The 9,620-nt window shown below is 55.6% G+C and overlaps 1 protein-coding gene across 1 annotated transcript in view; it reads left to right on the top strand.

Annotated features, from left to right (window-relative positions):
- The first annotated feature begins 73 nt into the window (after positions 1 to 73).
- Positions 74 to 9,620, top strand: part of CLMN (calmin) — a 111,649-nt gene continuing 102,102 nt past the window's right edge. Inside the window, exon 1 of the mRNA XM_029237631.1 lies at positions 74 to 218. Coding sequence (XP_029093464.1) covers positions 137 to 218 — 82 coding nt within the window. The 5' untranslated portion in view covers positions 74 to 136. The remainder of the gene's footprint in view (positions 219 to 9,620) is intronic.

Genomic DNA, 9,620 nt, shown 5'->3' with positions numbered 1-9,620 from the left:
GCCCGCGCCCGCGCTCCTCCGGCTCCGCGGCGCCCTCGCCGGGTGCGTGCCGCTTGCACGCCCGCCCGCCCGCCCGGCTCTCCGCGCCCGCCGCCCGCGCCCGGTCCCGGCGCCCCGGCCCTGCTGCCCGCGCTTCATGGCTGCGCACGAATGGGACTGGTTCCAGCGCGAGGAGCTCATCGGACAGATCAGCGACATCCGAGTCCAGAACCTGCAAGGTAACGCGCCCAGCCTCCCCGGAGAGGGGCGCGGAGCGGGGGAGCCCGGGAGCCCCGGGAGCGGCTCCCCCCACCCCCACCGAGGAAGCTCCGACCCGCGCCGCCCCCGGCCCCGTCCTGACCCGGTCCTGTCACTTACGGAGGGGAAGAGGGTCGAGACACCCTCCCCCAAACCCCGGCATTGCCTCCCCGGCCAAATGAACAGTGGCCTCCGGGGTGTGGGGAGGCACACGTGTGTGTGTGTGTGTGTGTGTGTGTGTGTGTCGGGGGGGGAGCATCCCATTTGCTTGAGGGGGGCGGGGGCGTCACGATTCCTCCTCCAGCCGCAGCTGCGAGTTTGGAGAAGTTTGTACTTGGGCCCTTGGGGGCGGCGGCCCAGGTCAGGGAGGGGAGGAGAAAGTGAGATGGCGTGTGTGCGTGCGTGTGTGTGTGTGTGTGTGCGCACGCGGCCCAGGTCAGGGAGGGGAGGAGAAAGTGAGATTGCGTGTGTGCGTGCGCGCGTGTGTGTGTGTGTGTGTGTGTCTGAGTTCGCACAGTTCCTAAGTACCTCCGGGGCTAGGGGAACTGAATGGGGCGCGGCGGCTCGGGGTGGACGGGGGAGAAGGAGGTCAGAGGCGCGGGTCGGTGGGGTCTGGCGGCTTCTTTGTTCGGGGAGCTGCCCCTCCCCTGGCCCGGGGGTCACCTGGGCGGGGGTGGGAGGGTGGGGTAAGGGCGAGAGGCCGGCCGGCGCGAGACGCTGGGACCTGCGTCTGCCTTGGGACGAGGTGAAAGAGACGCTTGGGAGCCGGCAGGTCTGACAAGGGCTGGTGCGGGGCGGGGGGGGGTTCTCCCACCACAGACGACATGAATTTATCTTCCAGAGGAGTTTGTTCATTGTGGAAACTTAGCACAAACATATTTAAAGGAAAAAATTCACCAACAATCACCCCATGACCCATGCACGCCTCCCCCCACACACACATGAAGAAAGCCGCTTTTCATGGAGGTGTACTTCCAGCCTCTTTCTTTTCATATGTGGACTTTGCAGAACTGGACAGAGTTCCACCTTCCGCCTCTCTTCACCCACATAGACCTGGACAGGGAAGTTTAGCAGCTTCCTCTTTGGGCTTGGGTTTCTAGAGATTGCAAGGTCAGGGGGCAGCTCAGAGAGAGCTGGGAGGCCTGGACAGAGAGTGGGTGGGGCCGTGGGCCCCAAGCAGGTGCCCTGCCTTTACTGCTGGAGGGCAGAGAGCCCCAGCGGTCAGGGTGCAGTCTTGGGGGGTGACTAGGCAGTCAAGTTTAAACATTACACCTGATAAAATGTGTCCCGGGAGCCCACATGGCCTGCTCCACCCCTAGGTTGGGCAAGGACAGTGCAGGCAGAGGTGACCTGCAGTGGGGAGGAGGGGAGCCTAGTGCACTGGACACTGGAAACTTGAGTTTGCTCTGTGCTCCCTTGATTTTTTCTGCAGTGATTTGTGTAAAGTAAGGAGGATTGAGTTGGAGATGCTGAAAATGATCTTTTTCGCTAAGCCTCACGTCTGGGTCCTGTTGCCTGAGAACTGACATCCTATTTTGGGGGTGGGTGTTAGTATCTTTTGCTGAGGTGGCATCTGGTTTGGGCCGTCAGGTTGTGTGTGTGTGTGTGTGTGTGTGTGTGTGTGCCTTAGGCAATCAGTGGGTGTTTATTAAGCACATACGAACCAATTCTTGGTGCAACAACTTCCTGCACTCCTCAACTCTCGGTAAAAAGGAGATCGACTTTTGTGAAGGGATGTTCAACAATATGAGCAACTAGTTACACCTGGAGCAGTGAGAGAAGGCTTCACTCAATGGGGACAATTTGAAATGGGTCTTGAGGGTTGGGTAGGAGTTCACTGAGCGGGCTCCTCTTTCTCAGCTCCCAGTGAACTGTCCTCACTTTTAGGCAATTGCCAATTGCAATTTGAGCATCAATGGGCTTTGCCATTTAAAAAAATAAACTTCTAACTTTATGTGTATTAATGATTATATACATGTATATAAAATATGCATTAATCTCAAGTACAAGCCCAACACATTTTTATGTATGGATACACCTGTGTAATAACTGCCTAGATCAAGATGTAGAAGTTTTCTAGCACCCTGGATGGATGCTTTGTCTCCCTTCCCACTCACCCCCTCCAACAAAGCAGCTACTATTTTTATCTTTATTGCTGTAGTTTTGCCCCTAGAACTTCTTATAAAATCGAATAGCACAGTATATATACTCTTTTGAAATGGCCTTTTTTTGCTCCACATTATGTTGGTGCGTTTCATCCACTTTCTTGCTTGTATCAGTAGTTCCTTTTTTTTTTTTTTTTTTGCGGTACGCGGGCCTCTCACCGCTGTGGCCTCTCCCGTTGCGGAGCACAGGCTCCGGACGCGCAGGCTCAGCGGCCATGGCTCACGGGCCTAGCCGCTCCGCAGCACGTGGGATCCTCCCGGACCGGGACACGAACCCACGTCCCCTGCATCGGCAGGCGGACTCTCAACCGCTGCACCACCAGGGAAGCCCATTAGTTCCTTTTTTAAGAGAGTTTTTATAAAACTACTGAGGCAGTTTTACATATTGTAAAATTCAACCTGCTTTAAGTTTATAATTCAATGATTTTTAGTAATTCTGCAGAGTTGTGCAAACATCCCAACAATGCAGTTGGGGAACACTTTCATTACCTGCTAACGGCCCCTAGTGCCCAGCATCTGTGTCAATATCGCTCCCAGCCCTAGATCCAGGCTGTCCATAGTTCCTTGTTTTCGCCGAGGACTCTTCCATCATATGGATGTACCACAGTTTGTTGATGTGTTCTTCGGTGAGGGGCGTTTGGGTTGTTTGCAGCTGGGGGCTGTCCTCAGTGGATGGAGCTGTCAGTCCTGGTGGGCGCTGTGGAGTTGCTGCCCAGCGTCGCTGAGGAGAGGCTAGGAGAGGCAGTGGGCCAGGAATCTGTCTTGTCTCTCTCCATCTTTCCCTTGGCATCCTCGTCTCTTAAGGATGCTAAACAACCATTTTCTCTCCTTGTCTCTGTGGTGCTCAGGAAGTCCAGCCAAAGGGCTGGGTCCAGAAAGCGGTCCTCGCCATGCTTAGAACGTCTGCCCAAACCAGCTGGTGGGTGTTGGCCGGCCCTGGACGTGTCTGGGTGACACGTGGGCCATGGCCGGAGGCCTTGTTCATCTGAACTCGGCATGGGTGGTAGTCAGGAGTCCAGGCAGAAGGGTTGTTTTTCAAACTCTGTGCTTCTTTCGCGAGCACAGGTAGAAGCAGTTGTCGTGGTGATGGGACGCTGGGTACAGGGGAATTTCACAAATCTGCCATCATAGGGACTGAGGCGGATCCCCAGCCTCCATCAAGCTTTTGTCTATGGCCCTGTGGAATTGTGGAATCCATGCAAATATGACTGTGATGTCACCAGACCATCCCCCAGGTCGGGGGGAGCAGGGCAGAAAGCGTGGCCTCTCCCAGGAGGGCTGTGACAACTCACTGTACCTGACACATGGACACGTGAAGTCCTCTTGATGTGCTCACTTCGATGGCTCATAAAAGTGTCTGTAAATGAAGGACTTCCTGGCAGGGAGCATGGATGTCCATCTGGGCGAAGCTGCCTGTGCCACCCTCACAGGGTCCTTCGCAAGGAAATGGGGGCGGCCCAGCTGTTGACCTTTTCAGAAGGGAGAACATGGAATTGCAGGATGTGGGCAGCCGCCACCTGGTGGCCCCCACTTCCTTGGAGCCTCGTGGGGTAGAGCTGAGGTTGGAGGCGGCACTTCAGGTGTGTGCGTGCATTAGCTCTCAGCCGGGCTGTGGGCAGCAGGCGCTCCGGTGCCTTTCCGATGACAAGGCTGCCTGGCTGCCCCCTCTCCGTCTTTGGCTTGGCCTGAGGGTCCAGCTGAATGCTCCACCAGTTCTGGGATCCCCTGACTCTTGGTCCAAGGCAGGTGTCAGGCCAGTGTTCGGAAGATGCTCCCGTTTCTGTAGGGAGCCTCCACCCTGCCCCCCCCCCCCAAGATTCATAGTCCTTTTCTGCTGAGTTTAGCAAACACGTGCCAAGCATCTAGCATCGTGCAGACACCAGGGAATGCAGAGCTGGTTCTTGTCCGTGCCTTGAAGGAGCATGAAGCCATCACGGCACCCGGCCAGACCGGGGCTTGGAATTTTCTGCTCCTGGCAGCACAGACGTCCGTTCAGTTCGTGACTGTCTCCTGTTGCTCTGGTGCCTGTTGGGTCTGACGCTGTGAACTTTGACCTCATTGTTCCGGAGCGACTTGGCCAGAGTTGGAGGTGGACGGAGTTAGATTAGGCTGGGCAGACATAAGGCTTTCCCACTGCATCTCTGGGACAGTCAGCTAGGTAGGGGTGTCCAGCGCTGCCAGCTGAGCCCCGCCGGCTGGAGCTCCCTGAGCGGCAACCCTCCCCCTCTGCCTCAGTGTCTCCCTCAGTCGGAATTTCTTGGGAAGCAGTACCACCCAGGGTTAGCAAACAGAAACTGTGACTCAGGGCACTTGGAAATGACTGCCAAACAGGGGTAGTAACATTCCAGCAGCCTGTGTGCCAGACACGGCGCAAACTGCTGTGTTTTAATGCTTCTGCAAGCCTTTAAGGCTGTTTCAGAAGTGGAGAGGTAGAATGACTTGCCCAGGGTCATGGGCTTGGAAGTGGAGCTGGGCTTCGAACCTGGGTCACACTAAGGCACACTTCCCATCGCACTGGCTCTGTAAATCTTGGGCAAAGGTTGCACGGGTGAAGGAGCTGGTAGCCTCAGGGCTGGGCGCTGGGAGGGCCTCTCGCAGTGGGGGCATTGGAACCAGACCTTGAGGGCAGAGCAGAAACTTAACTGCGTGAGTTCTGTGCTGCACAACCCGGTAGGCAGGAAAGTGGCTGGGATCTCCTGAAGGGAGGCTCAGGGCCAGGACTGTGCCCTGAGCTCGCGTGCTCACGATGGGCCCTTCTTGCCTTGTTACCCACTTCCTCCTTTCTTCCACCGGCCCGGGCCCTCCTCACGCCTGCCCAGTCTCCGCAATGACCTCTTTATGGCTCTGGGCCTTGTGTCACCTCCTTCAAGCCACCCACCACCCAGCCACCAACACATGTCCCTGCTAATGCCTTTAGCGGGTCTCCACGGCCACCCTGTGCGCCCAGGGCAGCTCCCGTCCAGCCCAGGACTGATAGCATCCTTATCCACAAATGCTGGGATGTAGGAAAGGTCAGGCTGCACCGGTGTACTGGGTCGAGTCCAGGCCCCTTTGCCTGACGGGTGAGGCCCTCTGGGGTCTGGTTCAAGATGCCGCACCAGGCTCCCCTCCCACTCCCCGCACCCAGTCCCCTCCCCTCCCATTCCTTAGGTTCTTATCTCCAAACCTCTAGGCCTCCTGTGCAGACAGCCATGGGATTAGGGATGTCGCCTGGTCAAAGTGATCCAGCACCCACAGGAGCCAGGGAGCCGAGAGGGAATCTTTCCTGCTTCTGTGTCCCTCAGCTCTTGGAGGGCACAGCGAGCTGCTGGAGGTTTCTGTATAAAAACCAAAGAAAATCAAATTCAGAGGTTTCACCGTCCTCCAAGAACTTGCTGCCCATTAGGGCCCAGCCCCCGGGGCTGTGTGCTTGGCTCTAAAGGATGAGTCATCATGTAGAACATTGCTTTCAGCCCCCCAGCTGGAGTCAAGTCACTGGCTTTGAGTTAACTCTGGATTTTGCCCACAAAAGGCTGTGTTCCAGCCCTGGCTGCATCCCTCCCTCCGGGTGTGGATTCTTCTCGAGCAGCCTTTCCAGGTGGGAGCATTTGAGCAGCTGGGGAAGACACAGTCAGGACTGGGCAGCTGAAGGCCTGGGTCTGGGGCCTGGCTTTGCTGCTGACTTGCTGTGGGATCCTGGGAAATCTCTTCCCCTCCCTGTGCCTCAGCTTTCACATCTGCAAAAGGAGAGGGTTGGACTCTCAGGGGCTCACATGGCCCACCCCCGCCGAAGGCGGTGTAAGGAGGGTGGGACCTGGACAGAGATGCCTACGTAAAGCCATCGTCATCCCAGCCCCTGGAACACGTGGGCGGGTGGCCGTCGTGCAGCTCTGGGCACCGCTGAGCACAGCTGGCTGCGTTCCTGAATTCTTTTCACTGCCAGGTGCAGGAGACTCACTCCCACTAAGGGTTCCATGTAGAAAAGGTTGCAGTTCATGAGCTCTGTTGTAAAAGTACATGTGGGTAAATGATGTACCTTCTTGGTTTATTCTTGGCTGATTAATTATGGTTTCTATGAAGAGCCCAGGAAAGGCCTGGGACACCTACTCTGAACTAGCTGGGCAGAGTTGAAGGTGCCCTCGGGGGAGGTTTAGGGACCTGCCCACGGTCCTGGCAAACTGGGCGGAGGGGGGCACGTCCTGCGCATGCACATTTGTACTGAGGAACTTTCGAGACCAGGTAGAACAGAAGCCCGTCACCGAAAGGGTTTGTCGGCCGTGAGAGGGAAGCCCTCCATCTAGAGGGCAGCCCCCGGAAGAGGTTTCTCCCTGAATCCCTTGTTAGTGGCCCCGGTCGTGGTTGACCTTGACTCCATCAGAGCAGTCCCGCGGGGTGAGGTGAGGCTTCTGAGCAGATCCAGCGCTCTGGGGAAACGGCCCTTTGCCCAAGAGGCCCAGATTACAATAACCGCCCTCCCGGACCCGGGGTACACTGTGGCATTTAATCTTTGCCTGGAACAGCTGAGGCGCTGGCAGAGTCCTGCCCAACAAGCCAGAGGTCACTCCCGCTCCGCCTCAGAGGGGAAGAGAGAAAAAGAAAGTAATTCTCTTTTCAGTGGTTGAAACATTAAAAGTAAACTCCCGGTTCCCATAGAAACCTTTTCTTGTTTCCCCCACCCCCTCCCTGCACCTCTTATTTTTTAAAACAGTGGTGGATTGTATCAGCCACAGAAGGAATTAGAGGCAGCATCAAAAATCACAAGTGTGGCTTTAAAGAGTCTTTCACAGTTTTTTTCCCTCACTAGCCTGTCTGCCTTTGCTTTCATTAATTTTTTTTTTTCCTATCAGAGCAGGGATTGGTGAACTACGGTCTGAAGGCTAGATCCAACCGGCTCCCTGTTTTGGGGAATAAAGTTTTATTGGAACACAGCCATGCCCATTTGATTGCATATTATCCAGGGCTGCTTTTGCACTTACAATGGCAATTGAGTAGTTGTGACAGAGGAGATCCACAAAACCAAAAATATTTACTCTCTTGGCCCATTTGGAATGTGGGAATCCAGAGAGCTTCCTGTGGGGTGGCAGGGACCTTGTATTCTAGACCCAGACTCGGGGCACATGACAAGTAGGAGATGTTTGTGAATGGCTGCTGCATGTGTAACAGCCCAGCCCTCTTTGCAGAGGGTGCATGCCTGGAGTGGGTTCTGCACCCACTTTAGAAATGGACTTCCCCACTGGAAGCCTGGCCATTTGTTCAAATAATAGTTATTGAGTCCTCCTGGCAATGCTGGGAGCTGGGACGGAGGGATGGATGGGACACTCTGGGAGCCCCTAGTACCCGGAGGACACAGGCATCGTGAGGCTAAGATGAGCATTTTAGGACTAAGGATGCCAAGGCGTGTGCTGCCAGGAATATGGGGGGAGGGGAGGCGTGATCCAGCCTTAAGCGTGGTGGCCTGGAAAAATCTGTAATCCCAAAGGCAGGCAGTGTGGAACCAGGGGGTAGGGGAGTATGGTAGGGGTTTGGCAGGGGCCTCTCTGGTGGGATTGCAGCCAGGGTTGGGGGGGCCAGTGCAGGGGAGTGGGTCCCAGAGGACCCCTGCAGCTGCATTCCCCTTGACCTTCCTGAGCACCGGGATCCACTGCTTCTCGGAGGTGACGGTCCAAAGCCCCGAGGACCAGGAAAAGCCAGGGAGGATTGGGGGAATTTGGCAGCATCCCTGGAGTCATTCTGGTGTCAACCAGCTCCTGCAGAACTGGGGGGTCTAACTGGAAGACATTGGGGATCCGATGACATCATGCCCCACTCCTGCTTCCCCCTCCTGGGGGGCCGTCCAAGTAGGCAGGAGCCTTTGCAATATTTCTATCCCTTTTAAACTATTTTTAATCTTTTACGGTATGACATACTTAAAAAGCAGCAGCGTTCTGTGGCCTTCTCGCTGCGAACTGGGGCGAGGTGGGGAGAGGGCACAGAGATGGCCTGACAGTTTGGTGGTGACATAAGTTAGCCCTCGGATGGGCTCCTCCACCGGCCCCTCCCTCACCTCTCGCATCCTCAAGCGTCTCTCCCATCTACACCTTTCCTTTCTTGCCTGCTTTTGCGAACATTCTCCTTGGCGGTTGCTAGGACCACTGTTTTCCTGCTCCCAGCTTCCCGGGTCCCACTTCAGCCCAGAGATCCGGAAGTCTTTCCCTCGCCAAATCCGTCCTCTACCAAGACTCCTCTTTGCCCTCGGGCAGAAACCCTGCTGTGTGTTCTGGGCACCCTCACGTCTGTCCTTTCTGGAATCAACCAGCTGCACCCGGAAATCATCCTGTTTATCCCACAAACCACTCCTTTCTCGTCCCTGTACCTTTGTCTGCATGGCTCCTTCTGCAGAGAACGACTGTGGCCGCACCTACGGCAGCCTCCCTATACCCCGCCTCGGGGGAATTCACAGCCACCTCCCCTGGACTTCCTGCCGCCCAGCCCTGAGTAGGTCCCTAGAGGAGTGCATGCATTGTTGTCCCGCCAGCCCCCAACATGGAGTAGGTCGCCAGAACTGTTTGCCAAACTACTGTCGGCTGAACTGTGGTCCACATCTTAATCCCCAGAACCTGGGAATGTGTTACCTTCCTAGGTAAAAGGGACTTTGCAGATGTGATTAAGAACAGGATCTTGAGATGATCCCAGGTTATCCGGGTGGGTCCCATTAATCAGTCACAAGCATCCTTATAGGAGGGAGGCAAGAGGGTCAGAGAGGAGATATGTTGATGGAAGCAGAGGTCATAGCGATGCCATTGCTGGAAGGAGCCATGAGCCATGGAGTGCAGGCAGCCCCTAGGAGCTGGAAAAGAGAAGGAAATGGATTACTTTCCTAGGGCCTCAAGGAACACAGTCCCGCTGATAATTTCGATGTTAGCCTGTCAAACCCATTGTGGACCCCTTACCTCCAGAACTGTCAGATAATAAATTTGTGGTGTTTTAAACCTCTAAGAATGTGGTAATTGGTGACAGCAGCAACAGGAAACTGATACATGAATGAATTACAAGTGGCTTATCAAGCCTTCTCCTTTTTTCCTGGAAGAAACACATCTGGGGGACATTTGCACACCTGGAATACCCTTTAGGTTCTGTGGGAGTGTGATGGACACCCAGGGTGCTGGCGCTGAGCTGAGTTTGAGCCAGGAGTGCAGAGACCTGGGCTCTGGTCACAGGGTTGGCGCTGCTTGGTTGTGGAACCTGGGAAGGCTGCCTGAC

The sequence above is a fragment of the Monodon monoceros genome, unplaced genomic scaffold (genome assembly GCF_005190385.1).
Source record: "Monodon monoceros isolate NGI ecotype Baffin Bay Population unplaced genomic scaffold, NGI_Narwhal_1 Super_Scaffold_21, whole genome shotgun sequence".
In the NCBI taxonomy this organism is placed as follows: Eukaryota; Metazoa; Chordata; class Mammalia; order Artiodactyla; family Monodontidae; genus Monodon; species Monodon monoceros.
This window is presented reverse-complemented; position numbering and strand designations above follow the sequence as displayed.